This window comes from Daphnia pulicaria, chromosome 11 (genome assembly GCF_021234035.1).
Source record: "Daphnia pulicaria isolate SC F1-1A chromosome 11, SC_F0-13Bv2, whole genome shotgun sequence".
NCBI lineage: Eukaryota > Metazoa > Arthropoda > Branchiopoda > Diplostraca > Daphniidae > Daphnia > Daphnia pulicaria.
In genome coordinates, this window is record NC_060923.1 from 3,246,027 (window position 1) to 3,268,065 (window position 22,039).

General features: G+C 41.0%; 5 protein-coding genes across 10 annotated transcripts; 2 read left to right on the plus strand and 3 right to left on the minus strand.

Annotated features, from left to right (window-relative positions):
- Positions 1–51: 51 nt before the first annotated feature.
- LOC124315343 lies at positions 52–2,436 on the plus strand. The gene is made up of 5 exons (XM_046780972.1): positions 52–807; positions 869–1,207; positions 1,269–1,565; positions 1,641–1,727; positions 1,794–2,436. The coding sequence occupies exons 1-5, from the start codon at positions 376–378 to the stop codon at positions 1,932–1,934; spliced, it is 1,296 nt and encodes a 431-aa protein (XP_046636928.1). The 5' UTR covers positions 52–375; the 3' UTR covers positions 1,935–2,436.
- Positions 2,264–4,264, minus strand: LOC124315626. Its single transcript, XM_046781414.1, has 4 exons — positions 3,226–4,264; positions 3,008–3,165; positions 2,762–2,940; positions 2,264–2,689 (listed from the first exon to the last, which is right to left on the minus strand). The coding sequence occupies exons 1-4, from the start codon at positions 3,313–3,315 to the stop codon at positions 2,559–2,561; spliced, it is 558 nt and encodes a 185-aa protein (XP_046637370.1). The 5' UTR covers positions 3,316–4,264; the 3' UTR covers positions 2,264–2,558.
- On the plus strand, positions 4,118–5,143 carry LOC124315611. The gene is made up of 5 exons (XM_046781395.1): positions 4,118–4,251; positions 4,344–4,501; positions 4,578–4,732; positions 4,800–4,924; positions 5,000–5,143. Exons 1-5 carry the CDS (start codon positions 4,159–4,161, stop codon positions 5,057–5,059), a joined length of 591 nt encoding a protein of 196 aa, XP_046637351.1. The 5' UTR covers positions 4,118–4,158; the 3' UTR covers positions 5,060–5,143.
- A 359-nt stretch (positions 5,144–5,502) lies between these two features.
- On the minus strand, positions 5,503–8,518 carry LOC124315395 (UDP-glucose 4-epimerase-like). Of its 2 annotated transcripts, none has more exons than XM_046781051.1 (8): positions 8,310–8,518; positions 7,943–8,193; positions 7,760–7,873; positions 7,284–7,460; positions 7,043–7,223; positions 6,896–6,984; positions 6,602–6,794; positions 5,503–5,969 (listed from the first exon to the last, which is right to left on the minus strand). In XM_046781051.1, the coding sequence occupies exons 2-8, from the start codon at positions 8,183–8,185 to the stop codon at positions 5,851–5,853; spliced, it is 1,116 nt and encodes a 371-aa protein (XP_046637007.1). In that variant the 5' UTR covers positions 8,186–8,193; positions 8,310–8,518; the 3' UTR covers positions 5,503–5,850. The 2 variants fall into 2 exon arrangements, with proteins under 2 accessions (XP_046637007.1, XP_046637006.1); XM_046781050.1 differs by lacking the exon at positions 6,602–6,794 and adding an exon at positions 6,236–6,428 and having other exon boundaries at positions 8,310–8,516.
- Positions 8,519–9,677: 1,159 nt separating this feature from the next.
- Positions 9,678–22,000, minus strand: LOC124315185 (snake venom 5'-nucleotidase-like). Of its 5 annotated transcripts, XM_046780679.1 has the most exons (15): positions 21,869–22,000; positions 21,606–21,761; positions 13,794–14,150; positions 13,581–13,647; positions 12,696–12,767; positions 12,417–12,542; positions 12,133–12,334; positions 11,803–12,000; positions 11,548–11,711; positions 11,377–11,476; positions 11,146–11,307; positions 10,964–11,073; positions 10,758–10,851; positions 10,466–10,680; positions 9,678–10,087 (listed from the first exon to the last, which is right to left on the minus strand). In XM_046780679.1, the coding sequence occupies exons 3-15, from the start codon at positions 14,135–14,137 to the stop codon at positions 9,986–9,988; spliced, it is 1,956 nt and encodes a 651-aa protein (XP_046636635.1). In that variant the 5' UTR covers positions 14,138–14,150; positions 21,606–21,761; positions 21,869–22,000; the 3' UTR covers positions 9,678–9,985. The 5 variants fall into 5 exon arrangements, with proteins under 5 accessions (XP_046636635.1, XP_046636634.1, XP_046636633.1 ...); XM_046780678.1 differs by lacking the exons at positions 21,606–21,761; positions 21,869–22,000 and adding an exon at positions 17,172–17,428; XM_046780677.1 differs by lacking the exons at positions 21,606–21,761; positions 21,869–22,000 and adding an exon at positions 14,391–14,491 and having other exon boundaries at positions 10,490–10,680.
- Positions 22,001–22,039: the final 39 nt, after the last annotated feature.

A 22,039-nucleotide genomic window follows, 5' to 3' on the forward strand; every position in this document is an offset into this window, starting at 1 on the left:
TACAGTCAAGTTAAAAGTAAAAATTTTGCACGAAACCCTAAATAATTACTTTTAGACTGAAACCTACACCATAAAACCCTCTTGGAAGCCAAGAGGAAATAAGTGACATTTATTGATCAATTCCGTCATTATGGACTTGGTGAAATGCGTTTGTTTAACATTTCATTTCAGTTTTCTTTGTGCTGTCTCTCCAAGTGCAATTGAAAGTAAGTAATGTTACTCAAGTGGAACAAGCTCCGTTTCAAAACGGAGATCGATTTACGTTAGCAAAAAAGCTTTTTATCTGGCGGAAGTGGGTCATTCTTGACGAGGGACATTTGTGAGTTGGCTATCGTCCTCTGCCAAACTGTATTCATTTGAATCCCGAGCTGCACAATGGGTGGCAGTCAAAGGTCCACTGTTACTCTTCGTGCTTTGATCCCTTATTTGGTCATTTACAGGGCACTAGGTTTATTACCTATAAATTTCGCATCGGAAACCGCTAATCCATCATCTAAGCCGACTACTCCTTGGTTGTGTCGATTCCGTCCCCGGCTCTGCTGGCGCCAAATAGGTTGGACAAGACTCTACTCTGCCTCGGTCTTTTTACTTGTGACGGGATTTCTCTTTGAAAAATTACCTTCTTTGGAGTCGAAAGGGAAGGACGTTGTTGGTCGTCTCGAAGTTGCCAATCGCTCCTCCATTTGTCTGAATGTCTTCGTCACATCAGCCATTTGCTTTTGTTACGTGGGTAAAAGAATGTCGGCCCTCACCCAAAAAATGATTCAGTGCGAACACGACTTGATCGCTCTTGGCTGCCACTTGCAAGTAAATTATTTTGTTATAACAAGTTTGAATTTGAAAGAAAATAACATTAAAAATTTTGTAGAATCGGTTAGCAGTTTACTGTTGGATCGTTTTGGCCATTGGAAGCGTGGCAACAATCTTGAACGAATTAGTGATTGGCATAAAATACATCCGTCCTACAATGAACTCAGCAACCGAAGAAGAAGATCAATCAACACTGCTGGTCATCTTTCGTTCGATTATGACTCCCTTTACAGCTGGACTGATGCCGTTTGTCGACTTTTCAGTCATTCAACTGAGCTTAATCTTTTCAGCTTACCTGAAGCAATTGCGAAAGGAGATTGAGCACTGGTCTTCCTTGGGACTCAAAGCTAAAGAACGACTCCGTTTGACTTACTGGAAGGTTCAATCCCTAATTAAAGTGAATTCAATTAACGACTGTACTTAAAACGACGAATTTTAAGTCTTTTGTTTTCAATCAGGAAGCGGATGACATATTTTCACCAACAATTTTGATCGAAAGCCTCAGTTGCGTGGCTCACTTGACACTGCAAATTAACATTCTAGTCGGAACGAAAATCGAGTCTTCCGAGTCCGATGAATATGACAAACATCAAGTGTTTATGGTCACTGCAATCACCACTGTTAACCTGTTTATCCGCTTCATTTCGTCCTCTCTTTTCGCTGAAATGATTCACCGAGAGAGATTCAAAAGCCAACGAAGTCTTTACGAGCAGTCCGGAGAAGAATTTTGGTCCTACGATCTAGAACTACTTGTGGTGAGTTTTTGACGCTTTAGTAATAATAATTTCTCGTTGTTATCTCGCTGAAAATTTGGTGTTGTGTTACTAAAGACGAAACGATTTGTCCACCAACTGACTTTGCCGTTGGGTTTTACCGGTTGCGGCTTTTTCAAGCTGGGCAAGAGCTACCTGATCGCCGTGAGTTACGTCATGTCAAACGATCCAAACCGCAGCGTACAACATTTCGTTTTTCATTATTATTAGATGTGCGGTACTATTTTAACCTACGAGATCGTCCTGATGGATATGGCCAACTCCGAAAATCCGGCAACTTTTGAGAGTTGCGTAAATAACAGTTTTACTCTTGCGCAACACGGGACCGGAATCGCTGAAAATTCAAATTAAAAATTATTTCAATGGTTATTGGCTTTAGTTAGCTGGAGTTTAAGTACCATTTCTTACTGTTCACATCGTTAGTTATGGAAGGAAAAATTTTGATCATAACTAACAGTGTACAGTTAAGACAGACGCAGTTACTGTCGCTAATAGTAAAAAGGAAGATAGCCGTTATAGCCATTACTGGTAGTGTAGAATGAAAGGCGATATCCACTGAAGCTGGACGAATAAACTTGTGGGCGGAACAAGTTATTGATGCTGTTTCCGAAAGTTGATGGCGGAGGATTGTTTCAAAAATTTCCAACTTAATATTTGTTACCGCAGAAGGAAGCTATGAATTCCATTCCATCCAAATATATTATCAAACATTTCCAAAACAATAAAATCAATTTCACTTAGGAACAATATAAATACTGATAAGACGTGACTCAGGTAGTCTGTCACGTCACACGATCGCCTATCATAAATTAACAAACAGTCACTGACATGTCGTTAAGAGTACAATAGATAGGATCGGGAAAAAAAACACACATCTGACCTACGCATGTATCAACATGCACTGGGGGATGGTCGAACATTCCAAAGATCACGAGAATTCAGAACGGAAAATATGAGACGCTGGGGTAAATGAATTCACACCAAATTGCTGTGCACTTTAGGCCCGGTAATGGCTACCCCGATACATACTAGAAGAACGGCGTTGACCACTGCGGCTGCGATGCTGTAAGACATTAAAGTGTACTCCAAAATCGCCCAAATCCTACCTGAAAAAAAGAATTATAAAATAAGTCAACATCCGAAACCACTCAAATCTGTTTGAAATTTCGTTAACTTACAGTCTTCCTCCGCCTGCTGTTGCGTAAATACGGGAGGATAAAGTACTTCTGGGTGGCAGATTGTGTTGTTCACATCATCCTTGTTCTGTGTGATGTAGACGGCGATATGTCCAGCTATTCCCGCTGCCGCTATGGCTCCAGCGCATCCAATACCGCAAAGCACGAGCAACAATATCATCCTGAAAAATGCATAATTAAATAATAAGTGCGCTTATTGTAAATAAAGACGGAAAATAAGATATTTACTGTTTCCGCCTACGCGTGTAACTGGCACAAATTCCAACTAGTCCAGCTATGCCGTAAGACAGGCTAGACCATAGTCCAGCATAAACAAAATCCAGATTTCCAACAGCATTTTCAGTTATTCCAGCACAAAGATTTGTGTAGCGAATGGTGATGGCCGTCTGGAAATACAACGTACACCCATTATAAATTTGCAACTAATAAATCTGTCAATAACTTACCACCAAGCCAGTGCAGACAACCCAAAGGACGACATTTGTGACCGAGAGACCTCGGAAGATATTAGGATTCAGACGAGTGTATGAAACCATGGTTTGAACCGAGTCTGAGCCGAGTACAGTGTATACTGAATTTCTGACTTTACCTTGGACGACTTTTTCCTATCTAGAGCTAGAGCACACATTAGCCTACTTACTTATCAATATCGCTTACGTAGCGGGCAGCGGCCTTATCAGCCAAAATTAACCAACCATTGGTTATTGAGTTCGCGTTGGGTTGGCAATACCGGATCGAGAGAGAGACGACTCATCGATGACTACTCAAACATTAATCACCAAGTTAAAACATTGATGTTTTTTTACTTTAGCACCTACGTGAATTGTCTAGAATGTTGCCATTGGCGTTGTGGCATTGCGCATTAGCTTACCACTTATCTGTAATGACCTATACAAATATTTCCCAAGTGCAAGTGTACTTGAATACCGCGCATAAAAAACTTGTGTTAACAATACGGGCTTTTATATTTATCTACTAAAAGGTGTGATTGAAAGCAGGAAAAACCGCAAAAGGTCATTAGGTCGGGTAGTCAACATTCTTGGATAGGGACAATTTGATAAATTTTTAAAAATAGAGTTTAAAAATTTCAAAAGTACCTTTAGTTATTTAAAACATTAATTACTCCAACCTGTATATCGGTATAGTTCTTTTAGCACAGTTCTTTTTCCGTTAGCATTTTGAACGCGTAGGGGTAAAGAAAACATTGTCCAAACATGAATTTGGCTACAAAATCCATCATTTTTTAATGATAAGGTGTTAGGCGTCAGCTGACTAGATAACGATCAGTTGAGGCTGGCTAAAATTCAAGATAGACTGCCGTTCGTTTAGTATATACGAGTACACGATCACGAAGTGTAGAGCTAACTGGAGTACGAACAATGGCGATTTCATATCCTCGTTTAAGCCCCAGAGGACTTAGAGGTCTTTCCATATTCAATATCATTCTTTGGGTATTCTCAAGCGTCCTGACGGTAATTTTTACTTATACAATTTTTTTTGTTTTCTTCGCTTGTCTAGTGGGAAAAAATACATCAAATGCATTTCACGCATTTATTTTCTACAGATTGCGATAGTGATTCGTTACTCAAACTTTGGTCAAGGGCCCGACTACAACAACATTGGTGGACTGGACTACATTTTCGCTGGAATTTGGGCAGGTTGGTTTTATGGTGTTGCTGGAATCGTCGGCATATTCGGAAGTTACGAGCGAAAGCGAGTACAGTGAGTCATTTAATTAGTTTAGCAAAACTCAATTTGATTTAAATTAACAAACAAATTCTACTACTATTTATAAAAGATTGCTGACGGTTGTGACTTTCAACGTTTTGTCTCTGGTCGGAGCAAGCATCTCCGGATGCATCGCCGGAATTATCGGATTTTACATTATTCGTAAATTTAACGAAATATGTTACCCGTCCCTTCTACTTGCTTATGACACTTCTGATGAAGACTGTAAGTTAAAAATTTTGTCAGGATTTAATCAGAAATAAATTCTAACCATTTCATAACAAATGCCTAGGTACGGTCTGGATGAGTCTCGAGTTCGCGTTGTTAGCATTTAGCACAATTGCTTTCTTCGTCAATCTATCGTGCTTAATAGTTACCCTTGTGGCAATCTGTGGTCCAAAAAAGAGCACCGGATTGGTGAGTCATCCTTTCATCATCCAATGAATGCAATTCCTTTTTAATCACTATCGATTCAACATTACTTTTGAATAGGTGCGAATGGAGGTTGGAAATCCCGCCTACGATTTTAAGCAAAGAAGGCCGAGTGCATAGCAAATCTGATATTGTCCCAATTGTACAAAGTGTGCTGTGAAGATTTTAAAACCTGTTACTAAATAATAAAATAATTTCAATTAATTCTCATGATGTTGTCAGTGAGACTGACATTTTTTACCATTATACAACCTTGAGTCCGGATAAGAAAATGTTTATCAACTTCCTGAATGTGGAAACTTGTCAAAATGCCAGAAAATTTAAGTGTCAATTACCTTAATCATTTGAAACGTCTTTTTAAAACATGACCTACTTTCTTCAACTTATCGACGTACCTTGTAAACTCAAATTAGAAATCAGTAAATAGTCATCACTTAAAAATTTAGCAATCTTCAAACGCATGAAAGGGCGATGGGTACGGCCCATCGCTCTTCCGTTATTTAGATCCATTATTAGTTCATCTATCTTACAGTTTGCTTTTAAAAACGCAATGACATATTTTTTCGATTGACTCGAAGGCATCGGTTTTATTTTCTTATAGATTGAAGGCTTTTAACAAATACTTAAACAATAAAAATTTTCATTAAAAAATGTGGAAAATGAAGACAGCCCTGAATTAATAAATAATATACAAGCTGTCTTGAAAAAAAAGGGTGCAACCGAAAAGTCCTCTATTAAGATGGACGATCTACAAACAGGAAAAGAGGGACCTATAACAAACGCCACCATTGTGCTTAATTTAACCCATTCAAATACAGATCCCGGGAAACTCTTCAACCATGGAATTGTACCGTTTTACAAGGAAGATTTGAAAGTTGTAACATTAGTACTATTGTTTCGAATACTTCTGCTTAGTGATTGCCATTTGTGACGGAGGTTCCGTTAGTAACGGCAGCCGAATCTTTAGCTGCACCGCACTCACTGCGATAGCCGAGAGGGTTCATCGTTTGCCAACGCCAGAAATCTTCACCTGTAACACAAAAAGCATTAGTTGATTGGCTCCAGAATTTGTTTTAGAAGGCCACCAACGAGTCAAATGCGGATTACGTCAAAATCTAACAACAGAAAATAAGAATTTCACAAATAGAGAACTAGATTTTTAAGAACATCCGCAATTGGCCCGTTAATGGTGGCAGCGTCTGACTATTTGCTACGTCACAAAAGGGTAGTGAATACTGGGAAGGATAAAACTAACAAAATTGCCAAGGTCGTGTCGATTTTTATAGTCACACTTACACATCTGTTCGAGAGTGAAACGAGGAGTCCATCCGAGCTCGGTTTTGGCGCGCTCTCCGTTCGAGTACATGGCGCTGATGTCTCCTTCTCGTCTGGGTTTGAGTTCATAGGCCACAGTCATTCCCGTCACCTTACCGAAAGTCTGCACGAGCTGGATGACTGACACGCCCACGCCAGAGCCCAAATTGAACGTCTACAGTATTAAAGTAAGCAGGAGAGTTGGGGGTAGAAAGTTTTGACTAAAATAACGGGTTGGTGTCTAGGCGGGGGAGGAGTTTCTCTAATCATGTTTCGTGCATGTAGTAACGGACAGACGCTGCCTTTGTTGCCTTTTGATTAATTGGTGGGAGCAAAACCGTGACTTACACATGCGTACGGCGTCGTACTTGGCATGCCAGTTGAGCTCACTGACAGCCAACTGGGCATCACAGACTAGAGTGTCGACGTCGCCGACACGTCGACCGGCCCAAACGAATGGCACTTTAGTGTTGGTCGTTTTCTCAAACAAATCGATCAGCTCCAGCACTGACAAACCCTTACCCAGGCCAAGATTGTAGACCTATATCAAGTCTGTCACGTTACTAGGACTGTCCATCACACACACGTTCAGGGGAAGTTCCGCCCGCCAATTTAAGCTATTTGAAATGTCTAAAATTATACCCGATAGCGAAGTTTGTCCTTTTCAACCTTGGCCAATGCTGCAACGTGGCCAGAGGCCAAATCCATTACGTGAATGTAGTCTCGAACGCCTGTGACATTAAGGTTGTTCAATAGCTGAATACTGTTACAAAATTGCAATTGTCATACCAGTTCCGTCGGGAGTGTTGTAGTCGTCACCAAAAATGGTCAAAGAAGGTTTATTTCCAAGAGCTACTTGAGCGATATAAGGCATCAAATTGGAATAGGGCTTGGTGGGATCCTCGCCGATACGGCCAGAGGGATGAGCACCAACAGGATTGAAATATCGGAGAGAGCAAATATTCCAGCGCTGCATAAAACAAATTTAATTTTAACGATTTGAACATGTAACATGATAATAATTTCATACCTCATCTGAACGACTGAGATCCATCAACATCTCTTCGATTAGGTACTTGGTTCGGCCGTAGACATTTGTCACATTTCCAATAGGGCTATCTTCTGTGATGGGAAGGCGCTCAGGGTTACCGTAGACGCAACAAGAGCTGGAAAACACTAGCTGATAGCATTCGTGTGCTTTCATAACCTAAACCAATCCAGGTGAAAATAATTGAAAGTGAAATAAAAAGTCGGTTAGTATATGGCCGGATATGTGTGAGGAGGAAAATGAAAAAAAGAAGCCATGTCATGGTATATCAACAGATGTGAACGCACTTGGTGTTCAAATAAATTTGCGTTTCTAGTGACGTTCATAGCGAACGTTTGAAAACATCTGTTGCCTCAACTAAAGTCGTCCCACGCAATAGTATTTTAAACCGGTTTGAAGCTCAGACAACTTCGTTTCAAAGTCAAATTGTGTTGTTGTGAAGGGAAAAGGCCATTTACCTCTAACAAGTTGATTGTTCCAACTACATTGTTTTTGTAGTACAGGAGGGGAACTTCCATCGATTCCCCAACAGCTTTCATGGCAGCAAAATGAATGACACAATCAATTTTATGCTAAATAAATTAGGAAAAACTGGTCACAACTGATGTAAATGTATAAAATAGCAAAAAAAAATATATTACTTGGCTGAAAATTTTGTTTAGTCTCTCATAATCTAAGAGATCGCACTGATAGAAGGTAACTTTCTTCCCAGTTATTTCTTCAACTCGTTCCAGGCTAGGAGCTGTGCCTTTATCTCCATTGACAGAGTTGGCAAAGTTATCGCAGGCAATAACCTCATAACCAGCTTCCAACAGCTCAACCACACAGTGGCTACCGATGTATCCAGCTCCTCCAGTTACAAAAATTGTCTGAAATTTGGCCATTTTGGAAGCTATAAAAAAAAGTACGAAGTTAAAATCCGTCTTTCACACGTGACATTAAGGTTCAATAAACTCTATAGCCAAAGGCGACAAAGAGCAACACTGAATAAAAACTGAATGAACTTACTGAATGAGCAAATGAAATTGGTGAGCTTGGTAACAGAACGTGGAGATGTTGAGAGTCGATGGGAGCAAACTTGGTTAGGACTGATAACCGAGAACCTATGCGGATACTGAAACGCACACAGGTATTACTAACCTGTTCGGCTGTTCGGTATGGGGCTTTTACATGTGACGTGTCAAACTCAAAGGCAATGTGTGGATTTGCGTCAGTTCGGCTAGCAGACTACGCAACGATGAGGTAAACGCCCCCTGTGCTCTCCCTTCAGGCTAAATTCTCCTTCACCAATCAAAGTACCGGGAATTTAAAAAAAAAAAGGCAATTATCTGAATGGGAAACGGAAATTAAAACGATAGACCATAGTCACGAGGACAAAATAATGAAAAGGAGTCTCCGATAATTCGACCTTGAAGTACCTCGGCACATTTTTAATGGTCAAATTGAGAAATTCCTTTTTTAAATAGTCAAAAAGCGTAGACTCAACTGACACGACTACATTTCATTCGATTCCATTTCACGTTACACAATTGCGCAAGTCAGTATGGCGTCATGGCCCAAAATAAAAAATTGGTGAAATTAAATTTTTCTTTTCTCGAGAATACTGATTTTGTGATACACAAATTCCAGTTCAAACTGGTCAGAATAAAGAAAAGCGAAGAAATAAATTAAATTGCATCGGTGCATGAATTAATTCCTGAAAGATCGGCACATGAAATATAATCACAACTGCTGCTATTTTAATGAAGGCCGCCTCCTTATCACCTCGTCAAAAAATTTACGGGGGAAAAACAAAAAATGATGTCCGGCATTCCTGAAATTCAACTCGAACCAGATACTAGCTAGCATTGGTCCGCCATGCCTTGATACACACACACAAAACATTTTACCCTCAAAATTTCTCTTTTTATTTTTTATTTTTTCGTGTACACACACAGAGGGACTGTAGGGAGGCGGTTAAACTGGTTCTATTGCCGTCAAAGAAGCCGCCAAAGAAGCCAAAAGCTTTTTGTTTGGGTAACGCCCGGATCTTGTAGACTCGGATAGAGCTGGAGCTGAGCCTTAACAAAATAAAGGTTTACAGGACCCCCAATATAATCTGAGCAGCAACCTGAGTGCACCTTTTATAGTACACGTGCATTTCTTGGTTTCGCCGTGAAATTCAATTTTTATCAGCCAGCGATTATCTTCCGGGTGTGAGAGATTCATCCACGACGCCTTTTAGGAGGGGCGAGAGAGGCCCGCATAACTGTCTGCAGTCCACTCGCTAACAACAACAACAACAACAACTGAATATGTTACATAGCGTTTAATAATCGCTGCCGCCAATCATCACATTGTTCGTTTTTTGACACATTGATAATCTCTCGGCGATAATCGTTTTTGATTATTTATTGCATTCAATTTTTTCCACGAACACAATATATCTAAAAAGGAAAAGAATTCAGATTTGATTGTAGTAAATTCCAGTCCGTGAACTTGGTGTCTGTGAACCGAGAATTTTTTTCAAGAATATGGGGTTTAATCTGAGTTGAAAATTGTTTGTGCGTAATCTAATTCAATCAATTGAGCACTGAAATAATAATGGCAGTAATATTAATAATTAAAATGATTAGACTGCTGGTTAAAAACTCAATTTCATTTAAGTTAAAAATCAAGTAATTTTTTCTTCTTCTTCTTCCCTTTTACATGGCGGCGGTGATTGCGCTGGGCAGTGGTGGGACGGTGAACGTTGACGCCGGATCTTGGAGGGTCGAGTCCGCATCCCCCGTGATGGGCGAGGTGATCTGTGTGATGCAATTTGGGTAAATGTTCGTATCGACTTTTTGATTATTTGGTGCTGAATTTGTGTGATGGATGAATTAAAGCCGTTATTCGCTGTTAGAATGCACCACGGGAAACAACTAAGGATTTGTCTGGGGAGTATTTTATGTAATTATATCCCATTCGATGGATGAAGCAAGGAGTTGTATAATATTTGATCAGTTAAATCAATCAATCGGGGAGGTCAAATATGCTGATGGATTCAAAACAAAAAGCTCGAAAATAAAAAAGGAGATGAGATAATTTGCTGACTGTTAGTTAGAAAAACAATTTTGTTCGTTTTTGTGGTACTGTTCTCTATAAAGGTGTTAATTAGCTCTCAAAGTGAGCAAGAGAAGTACCGTCGCTAAGACGGTGGGATTTACAGTAGAACTGGCGAAACCCAAAGTGCTGCTCATCGATCCCGACGTTTCGATTTCATCTCCGTCCCGGATTTGACTGCAAAGCGAACGGTAGCTAGTGTCGTTATTGACGAAGCTGATGCGGCGATCCAAACCCGCAACGATGGGCGACATCTTCGCCATGTAAGTGATGATCGTGTCGGCGTCCAACATTCCTGTTGAATATTTAAAACCAAAAATTACAATTAGAAATTCACCTTTCAACTGGGCCAATTTTCCAGTTCATTTTTACCCGTCAGGGTGTGTTCGATGATGTTGCCTTTTAGGAGTTTGTAACCGTCGCCACCACCGGCCAAATAGCTGGACATGGCAACATCGTAAACTTCCTAACATTTTTACAAATCAAATAATTAGCGCAAATTAAATTGACACTGTAGATTCAATGGATCTAGAGCTCATTCTTTCGTGTTTGTCACTCATTTGTTTATCTGGAAATACCTCTGGCTCGACGGGAAGATAAACTGGCATGCGGCAATTATTGCAGCGGGCCAACAATTGGACCACTCTGTCGCCTTTGGGTCGTGATACGTCGTAGACAACGTTGATACCTGTCAAAAAAGAAAGAAAAGATTAGCTGACAAGATAATCCCCCGTAGTATCTATACTTCAACAAAACCTACCAGAAACTTGCAGGAATCCACCTAACGGATCGTCGTTGGAAGCGTTGTAATCTTGGACCGAATATTCCAGCATTTTCTTCAACGTTTCGCCGTTGATTTTAACGACGTCGACAGTGTTGGGGAAAGGCGCCACCGACAGAATATTCCCATACGTGATGGACCCTGTAAAAAGAACCCAGAAAATGTGTTTATTCGATAGAATTTCAATAGAATTGAACGGCGAATAATCACCATTTCGAGATCGTTCGTCCACCGATGAGCGGATTGCTCCGCTGTTGAGTAGGGCGATGCTAACTTTACTCCACTGGCCGGGCCCGGCAAATTTGGTAAACTGGAAAAAATTAAACAAATTCCATTTTAAGTAGAAATTTATTTTTCGTTTCGTTCGTGTTTTTTAAATACCAAATTGACGTAGGCGTCGGCGATGAAACTGCCGAGATTACATTCGGCCAGCCGACAGGCCAGTCGAGATCCGTTAAGGAAGACGAGAGTCTTGCCGACTTCCTTCTCGGCCAGAGCCTCGACCTCTTCTCGGTATGGGATCAATTCCTGGACGACGTGAGGATCTGTGACAGACAAAAACGGGGTGTGATGGATGTAACGGGGGGTCGCTGCTGCTGGCCCTTATCAAGACAAAAAGATGATGATGATATTAACCTCGAGGTACGCTCTTGTCCATGAGAATGGGCAGGCCGGCGGTAGCGATGACTTCTCCATCATCGTTAAAAGTCATCATCAAATTGCCCAGGTACTTGCCGAACGCGAATGCCTGAACGACGGGAACACTCCGGCCGGACGGCTGTTTGACTAGAGTTGGATACGATCCAGTCGGCTCTTCGGACGAAGGAGCCGGACCTGAAAGTGGACCCCCGTTTAAGGAAGCGCAAACAAAACATTTCGTTGGGTAGTTAATAAAATGAACTCTTCGAGACTTGACTATAGAGAGAGAGATGAAAAATTCATTAAGGAATGCGTAGACGACGTTACCATTCCAGAGAAATGTGTTGGTGTGGCCGCCGACCACCAAGTCGATGTCGGGAACCTGTTCGGCAATCTGCATGTCCTTGTGATAACCTGCGTGACCGACTGCAATGAGAATGTTGACCCCTTCCTTTTTGAGACGCTCGGCTTCTTGTCGGACGCCTTCAACTTCGTCGAAAATTCGAACTCCGTCGGTGCTGGACATGTACTGGAAAACAAAATAAAAAGTTGGACATTTTCTTTTAAAATTTTAATATTCCTGATTTATATTTGATTATGGAATTATATACCGATGTTTCTGGAGTCAGGTAACCGATGATTCCAACTTTGCGTCCGTCGACTTGGACAACTTTCGATTTGGGAATTTTGCCATCGAGTCTCGGCTCGCCGCTGGTGTCGATATTGGCGGCCATTACCTTGATGGGAAGAAAAAACCGGGATTGAAAAGAATAGAGAATCAAGTTTTTGGTTAGATTTCGTTTGTTGTGCACCATATCAAAAGTGATTATTCACTATTAATGGGTGACAACAACAACTATACGCAGTCTGAGAAAGGAAACTTGTTTTACCGGATGGTTGGCAGCCTCCACGAATGGTAAAAGCCCGTCGACACCATCATCAAATTCGTGATTGCCAAGCGACTGAAAGAAAAATAAAAAAATTAGAATTGATTATTGGATAGGATCTCGTCTTATAATTTTAAAAATGCCATCGACTACAATATGTGAGCTGTGTGTGTGTGTAAAAGGGCACGATTAATAGTACCCAATAAAATTGGGTTAAAAACTAACAAATAATTTTCGTCTTTTGTTGCCGGGCGAGTTACGCGAGGTTCAACTTGTGTAACTTATACAAGACTTGGTTTGAATAAATTATTTGGGTGAAACGGATATATGTGCGTATGTACTAAAGGGCGTTGGCCAGACGTACGCCACGGAAACACGCAATAGAATGGCACACCGACGGCTGTGCGCTCGCGTGTGTGTGTCAAAATGTACGGAGAAAACAAGAGGGGCCAAGCACAAACCGATCGATAATCGAATTGACTGTGGAAACCGACCTGATTGCGCACACACACGTCCGCCAAGAGAGCCGTCTACACACACTATCTCCAAATGATCACTCCCCAGACAATATCTTTCAATGATTTACAGCGTGAAAAATAGAAAAGAAAAATTCCTCGGGGGTCTTGGTCGGGAGAAAAAAGTTGGTCGTTAAAAAAATGGAGATGACGGACCGATGGTCGTTATTATTATTTCCAATCCCGATTTTGTAGACCTGATAAAACTTGAGAGAATCTGTTACAATTTGGCTCGTGCCATCTACATGCAACAAATCCAAAATGGCGCCGAAAAAATATTTGAAAGTGAAACAAAGTGCTGCACAAGAAAATACGAAAAGTAACGAGAGAAATTGGTTAGATAAACATCAGACTTTTTTCGTTTCTTTTTTACCATGGCCGTTAGGTTGAGCAAGTTGCCAAAGCGGCTGACGGCCTTCCATTTGTGGATGGTGTACCAGCTGACGTGGTCGGTCGTTCGGTCGGTCAGCGACGGACGTGAATGTATAAATAGCGAGATAGAAATCAAGTGATAAATTGGAATCCATTGGCAACGGACGGATGGATGGATGGATTTATACAATTTGTGAAAGTTTAAACAACTCACATGGTACCCTGGAAGAAATCGCCGGCGGCCAGGAAAATCGTGTTGGGATTCTCTTCGCGGATGACGCGTGATTGGTGGACCAGCCGGGCGTAACCGCCGAAACATTTGCCAGCGGCCGACTCTTGAGGTGTGCAAGACCCGCCGAATTTGTTGGCCTCCTCGAAACGGCAGTGAATGTCGTTGATGTGCAGGACCGTCAGGTTGAAGAACGACGTCGAGTCACTCGGCTGATGGACCGGCGGCGGCTGTTCACTACTCGACGGGATCGGCGTCGCCCAAACGGACACGACAAACAACCAGAGACACATCATCATCATCGGTGTCAATAAGGTGATGGACGCCATTTTCTTCCAAATACTGCGGGAAAAATAAAAATTTAATTTAAAAATTTAAACAAAAAAATATTCAAACGAACGAATAAGCACCGGTGCTTTATTTTTACGACTTTTTTATTTTTAATGGGTTTTTCTTTTCTTCTGTGGGCCGTCGCAATATCATCAAGGTCTTTTTTCTCCCGAGCTGTTTCGGGACTCGACTTTAAAAAAAGTTTTCACTTTTTTTGGTAGTCTTGTTTTTCTTTTTCGACTTTGTTTTTACCTTGACACGTTCGTATAAATCTTCTCCGCTAGACTCTCTGCCATTTTACCCGAAAAAAAACTTTCAACTGAGTCACGTTATTTCTTTTTCGGTGGTTTTCGGGAGAGAGAGAGAGAGGTGGGGGAGTGAGTTTGTGTGTCTAACCGAATGTTACAAACAAATTCGATCGTTAACGCAGTCTGTCGTTTCCCGTTGGGAATGGCTTGCCGGGGTTCGCCCCGGAAAGGATAAAGAAAAACAACTTTTTTCAAAACATAAATTGAGAGTGAACGCGTTCAAAAATTAAAAAAAAAAAAGTTTTCGTTGGAGAAATTCCTTCATTTCAAGTGAAAACAAATTTTTGGGGTTTAATGCGTAAAAACAGCGACTGGAAAAGGGGAAATAAAAAGGGGATGATACAATTTGTTTGTTTTTTTAAATTGAGTGGATTCACGGAATCAGACGCCATTATAGTTGGAGACCGCGTTGGCTTGCGTAACCGATTGAGCGAGTTTTATTTTTACGAGATGGGCGAGTCCCGCGGTTTTGGACTATTTCCCGGTATTTTTGCGGGGAGGGATTAACGACCGAGCCGCAGCCATTTCAGTTGTTGATGACATTTGAATTCGGCGGGAAATTTGAAAAATTAACAAATTTTTCGTTTGGAATTAAATCGTCCAAATTATTGAAATTAATGGCAGCCGAATTAATTTGCCAACCAAAAGGCACGACTGGAAATTAGGCAAAACCATTCAGAGTGTACCCACACGTTGGTGTAGCCCACGCCCTTATTAACTCTATACACAAATTGGAAAGTGGAAAAATATAAAAGTTTCCCCTAGCTACAGCCTGCTGGCATATCGTTGAGCACGCGAGGACGATCGTGGAAAGTTGCGCGTTTTTTTCAATTGCCAAGAGAATCGTTAATTAAAAAGACTTGCGCGCTAATAAAAAAAGATAAAAATTTAGCCGAAATAAAAACAACAAAAGATCGCGGGCACGCGTAGAGAGAGAAACAAAAAAGAGCCGATTATCTATTCCCTAGGCCATCTCATCCATTTCTCTTCGATTGAATAAAAAGAAAAATATTTTTAATCTACGTTTTCTTCTTTAACGAGAGATGTGAAGTAAACCTGTTGCAAAGGCCCTCAAGCTCTTTGTTGTGTAACATACACGTCCAAAGACGCCATCAATTATAATGCTAAAAACACGAATGTGTACACACGATATAGATAAATTTTATCGATTGGAAAAAAAATTACCCGGTCTATTTTCTTTGTTTTTTTTCTGGTCCATTTCGTTCAGTTTCGATCAAAATGCGGGCAGAACAATTGAGAAACTATAATGAGGAAACCTTGTTTGCGTCATAATTTAGCCATCCCATTATCGGCGGGATGCCTTTTTTTAAAAAAACGTGAGTTAAGACCCCAACAAACAAACTATACCGAAATATAAGCCAAGGGTGTCTTGATAGATCAGCCAGCAAGGGGTACATACAATATATAATATCCACTCAAACAAACAACAACAAATTTACGCCGACCCAATATCTTGAAAGCCCAACACAGCCGATGCAAATGAACTAGCCGATGCACGGGCACGAGCTACTACTACACACACACTGTGTATATGCAACAAAAATATAAAGGCCCAGCTAATAACTTTTTGAAAGAGGGAGGGGGGAGCGCGGTCTATCTAAAAAGAAGGAAAACTGACCGCCGGTTTCTCATTTCCAAGGTATAAATTACACATCACAGGGAGGAAAATAAAAGAGTTATTATTAACGATTCTTATTTTTTCGTATTTTTTAAAAAACATGATGAGACTTCAAACGGCACCCATCAGTATAAACTTGAGCTCGGCTGCTCTGTGTGCTGCCGGGGGTTGGAAAAATTCAAAACTATTTTCGTATCAAATAAACCCCCGCGTGTGCCGCATTTCTTCTTTCAAAGTCTTTGGCGGCGGACAGACGGACGGACGGACGGAAGAGAAAAATTCTCTTTTGCCCATAAATAAATACATGTTAATGCGTTTTCTCTCTCCTACCCGACCTATTGCGCGATGGACGACACGGAATCGCATAGTTTCATCCGGTCTTTTATACAATTTTTCGAATTCTTCCCGAAAATGTTGAATGTTTTTTAAAAAATATTTTTTTCAAAAGCCTAAAATATATGATACAGATTTTTGTTTCGGCGGGGAATGTACAGCTATTTTTCACTTGTCCATAATTGATTAGTCGACCTTAGTCAAAAAATTTAAATTAAAAAAAAAAAACTGCCAAGATGAAATGTCTGGAACGGGGTCCATAATTTTTCCTTAATAAGGATTGTCCAAGTTACAGTTAGACGACACAATGGACATTCCCGATTTTCAAACAAAAAATCCACCGTATAGATAAGAAAATTATTATTATGGCGTTCCGTATTTTTGTGCGCATCAACGCTGATGTCGTCGTCGTCCAAGAGTCGAAAAAACTCGTTTTCTGAATTTTATTTAATTTTTTTAAAGGTCGCGCGGAATTCTTTTCGCTCTGATTCTTTTTGGGACGCGAGTCTTCCGTCAGCCAGTGCGGGCGTGACTGGACTATTTTTTTTGAAAGAAGAAGATGGACGTTCGACGTCAACTGAACTACAAGGGCGCATTAACATCCAAGACCCCAAAAGAAAAAGTTGGAAAACTGGAAAAACTGGACGACGTGAATTTAACGCCCATATTCACGACGATATTTCCGACACGCTCTAAAAGTAGAAAATAATTTTTTCGGTGGTGGTTACAGTAGTTGGAAAAAAAAATACTTACTTGGTAATTATGCGGGTAAAATATAGTTGAGGGGAAGAAAAAGAAAATTCGGTCGCGTCAACTGTCGTGAAGAAGAAAAAATAGAAAACAGAAATACAGACACCGGCCGGAAAAGGGGTAAACACAAAATAAATGGGATGTGTGTGTGTGATGTAATAAGGCCTCAAAGACTAGGGCTGTATATGGGGGGGACCGGTAGAGACGAGACTTCCGCCCGGCTCACCAACCGATACCGCACTGCGGGGGTTGGCCGTCAGTCGTCCCATAAGCGAAACCAACAGCCGCATCCAGGGCAACACACACAAATGTCACGGGGCTGGCCGGGGCTAACATAAAACTCGATGCACAGCAGCTGTCCGGCCATGGGGGATGCGCGCAAAATGGACAACCGTCAAGGTGCATGTATAAATGTCATGAAATGGCCATACTGGCCTCCGGCTGGCCAGTATCGCATGGCAACCGGCTCAGCTGCTGCTGGCTTTCCCTGCGTATATAGTCAAAATAAACAACAGTACACAGAGGAGGGAAAAAACACATACACAGAAAAGCATGTATGGAGGCAGCTAGTTATATAGAATAAATAACACAGGGGACTTCGGAAACTTTGGCCGTGTAACTTTGAAAAAGGAAAAAAAAGAACCGGAATTTTATTTTTTCCCGATTGGGGGTTTTGTCTATGGCCCGCGACATTCGTGCGCGGGATATAATTGAGACTCAACTCCGAAATAGGCAAGAAACAAACAAAAAAAGTTGAGAGGAAAAGAAGAAAACAGATGCGACATGTCAACCAACTTTGTCTCTTTTTTATTTCCTTTTTTTGGTGAATAGAAAAAGAAAATCAAAAATGGTAATGACGACAAGTCAAAGGGGAGAGAAATAAAGTTGAATCTCGACTGGTTTAGTTTTTTTTTTTTTTTTTTTTGAATTTCTTGTTGCAACTTGGTACAATTATTCAAAAAGAGAAGAAATGAAATGGGGGGGGGGGGGAAATTGACCGTAAAAAGAGTTCGGACCGGAATTGTCAACAAAACCGGTCCGGCGTGATGGAAGTTGACAAACGTCTTGGCTCGAGCCGCCAGAGGGTGTCTCATCCCAACTGCTTACAAGCTATATTACATCTATACACGTCGATGACGAATTTGATAAACTATTTTCCATTTTTTCGCAGTAAAATCAGATGCCGTTATGAAAACAAAAAATTAATGAATTCCAAATATTGATGCAATCAAAACTTTTCAATCCAGATTATTTCTGAATCAACTGATTGCGTCACAAATTTGAATAATTCTAAACCGGTGACTGAAGTTCAACATCGAAAAAAAAAATACCGTTTGATCCATTTTACCATTTGGGTCATTGGCTATAGCTGTTTTCAAGCTGGAAATAGTTTGTTTATAGTTTGAAAAAGAAAATCTATAAAAATGTGAGATAAATTCACGGGTAAGAAATATAGCACGGTGGTGGTCGCCATTGAGTCGGTGAAAAAAAAAAGTAGCCGGCCCGTCCGTGACGATAAACAGCACGCGACGTCCGTTTCGTTTCAACTCGTTTTCTTGTTTAGACTTTGGGAGAGCAAAAAGAAAAATTTCCAAACTGATGTGGAAAAAAACAACCCCAACGACTAAAGACAAAACAAGAAGAAAAACACGTCGGATGGAGTTGGTCCAGCTGTCCATTTTGGGGAGGACATTGCAGATGGCCAAACGGCGATAATACACACAAGAGTCAGAGTCTTACTATAAGTCAATTCCAGCTGTTTTTCTGGCTGCGTGAAACCGATCCATTTATAGCCACGTCTTAATGGAAAAAGAGACGCAAGAGACCCGTCGACGGTGACAAGTTTTTCTTCACGGAGCAGCAGCCGCGTCCAGCGACATTGGAATTTATTTATCCAAATTTCGAAAAAGGAGATGATGCCTATCTGACGTAATTTCAATAGTTGATGTATTCCACACCCGTCTCTTAATGAAGGCTGCAACAGTCGTTGTTAGAAATAGAGACATATTAGCTTCCGTTCAACAACACGGACGGACGGGTGCGCCGTGCTGTTCCAGTGGCAGCTGGAACCACCTTATAGGCTCTTATGCCCCTTACTATATAGCCAGCAACAAAGACACAAAAGTTTTGATTATGTTCTTCTTTTCTCTTTTTTTTCCGGTAGCTCAGGACGAAAGAAAAGGAAAAAATACTAAATTGGCCGGGTGTGGATGATGGATGCCCACGTTTATGTGTGTGTTCCAAAAAGCACTGGAACAAGAACTTAAACAATATCATAGCCATCATTCATTCAAAATGTTGTCTAGTCTCCTTTTTTTTTAAAACAAAATTCTGGGGGCCCCTCGTGCGGAATTCACGGTCCCATAAAAAAAAAAAAAAAATGCCATCGCCCAAGCGGACGCACGGGATTGATAAGCCGCTCACGTCCGGGCCATAAAAGCAGCTGGATATCCTTTTCTTTATTTTTTCTCATTTTCTTGTGTTGTTTCTTTTACTTTTCAGAAATTCAGTGGGGGAGAGAAAAAAAAGAAAAAAAAAGTTTCAGATTGTTGTGGCGCAATCCCGCCGTGTGCCATTTCGTCCCGCGTTCAAACTGCTGGGCCACACAACACAAAATAAAAAACTGGTTTTTTTACCCTTTCAAACTCGGAAGTGGAGAGTCACTCCTGAGTCCTGACACGATAGAAATCAATTCAAAGAGTTGGTTCTTTTCTTTTTTGAACAAATAGATCTGCGCCAACCGTGCGCGCAAATATCTAAAAACCCGAGACGTTTTTTTTTTTCAAATCCAACAATCCGTCCGCCCGTCGAGCGTGTGGGCTGCGTGACGGGTCGACAGAAACACTCACATCTAGAACGGATAGATCTCTGGGGGTACAACCAAAAAAAAGTAAGAAGAAAGGTAATCCTTTAACAAGACAAGCCACTAAATAACATATCCATCTTTTCGCTGTGGAGTGTATCAAGAAAGAATAAAAACCCAGTAGGTCCGTCCGTCTATTTTTTGATGATTCGGGATAACGAGGTACTACTGCCCCAGCTGCCGCCCAGTCTGAATGATTCGAATCACGTCCATTGTGAGAGAGAATAAGAAATTCAAATTTTCCTATTCTTTTCACCTGGACAGATCGAACCAAATTTAAACAAATGAGCTACCTACAATTTCCCAGGTAAAAATTTATTATTTTAAAATCTATCCGAAAATGGATCGTGGGATGCCTGCGACGTGAGGTCAAAAAAAAAATTTTGAAAAATCCATTCCGAGGAGGAGGAAAAACGTCTGTAGAGGAAACTTAACCTCGTTATTAGACACACACACACAAGAATGAGACGTCTGATTGAGAGAAAGAGCCATATTCTCTTTCTACACACATTTTGGCGTGTTTTTTTGAGTGGGGTGAATCAGAGACTTCCCCCCCAACAACCAACCAACCAAACTTAACACCGAGCTAGGTTATAGTTAGTTAGTGCTTGATGGTCCTTTAATCGAGAACATCCTCCAGACTTACGGTTATTATAGATGAAAGAGTGGAGGGGGGGGGGGGGATTCTTATTGGATGTTTCCATTGTAGTGCACCTGTAATAGGTCGACCCGAACGACCTGGAGGACCCTCAGCAGTAAAAAAAAAACAAAAAAACCCCTGGCCCCTTTACTCTCTCAAAAGGAAAGAAGAATAGGCGCCAGATGAAAGGAAGGAATTATATAAACAAGGCGAAAGGGGGGCGGACGCATATGCTACGCACACACACACAGTCCATCTATTTTACACGGGGCGCGCAGGTAATTAGCTAATAGACCGTGTCGGGTTCGGGTCGGTATGAAAAAGGTGTCTTGTCTGAACAAGAGAAAAATATTGGAGTTTTGGAAAATGGAGGGGGGAGCGTTAAATAGACTTTGAATCTATAACTGACAAGTATTTATTTACTTAAAAGAAATAAAGCGAAAAAATGGCATCCGCTCAGTGTTTTCCTTCCACCTCGGACATCTCTCCAATTAGTTGGCTATTCAAAAGGTAAAAAAGAAAATGAAGGACCCTAAAGAGCTCAGGGCGATTCCCTATTCTTTTAAAGGAGGTCGTATATTATTTCGGGTCTAGTAAAAGACAAGGAGAAGGAGAAGAAGCGAGTCAAGCGACTAACAATAAACATAATGTTTTGTTGTCGGTTCAACTGTCTGTGTGATCGGTACCGTTAGGGAGGAGGCACGAGAGTCCCGGCAGAAGCTTTTTTCGTGATTAGAAAAAAACACATTTAGGACAGTAAACAGTTTCTAGCCGTCGCGGGTCGGGACGAGATGGCTCACGTCATCAGTCCCGACCTGTAGGGGCGAATAAAAAAAACGAACGAAAAAACGCTTTGAATTACGATTGAAATAAAGTAAGGCATCAAAAATAGAAAAAAACCTCGGCCGGTTGAATAAAAATAAAAATAACTTACGGATATTATCTTAGAGAAAAGTGCCTGTGGGATGATGGCACCTAACCCTTTTTTTCCTGGTCGCTGCACGGCAAAAATGGCCGATGTCTATCACCTCGACAAAAATAAAGGAGGGTCTCCATTCACAGTTGAGAGTGCTGGATCTAGCTCGTTTCTCTATACACACACGTAATCGCATTCACGAACGGTTTGATTACATCAAGAAAAAGAAAAAATGAAGAGCTCGAAATAACTAAAAAAAATAAAAAAAGAGAAATTTTTACTTGAGAGTCCAGAGGTCGCCAGACGTCTAGTGGTAAAGAAAAAGGAAAAAACGGAATGACTCGATCCATCAACCTGGGCACATAAACAGAGGGGGCCGCCGCCGCTGCTGCTGCTGCTGCTTTCCCGCGTCCATTTTCCAGTTGTGATGTTTTTTCTGCCGGAACGATTTT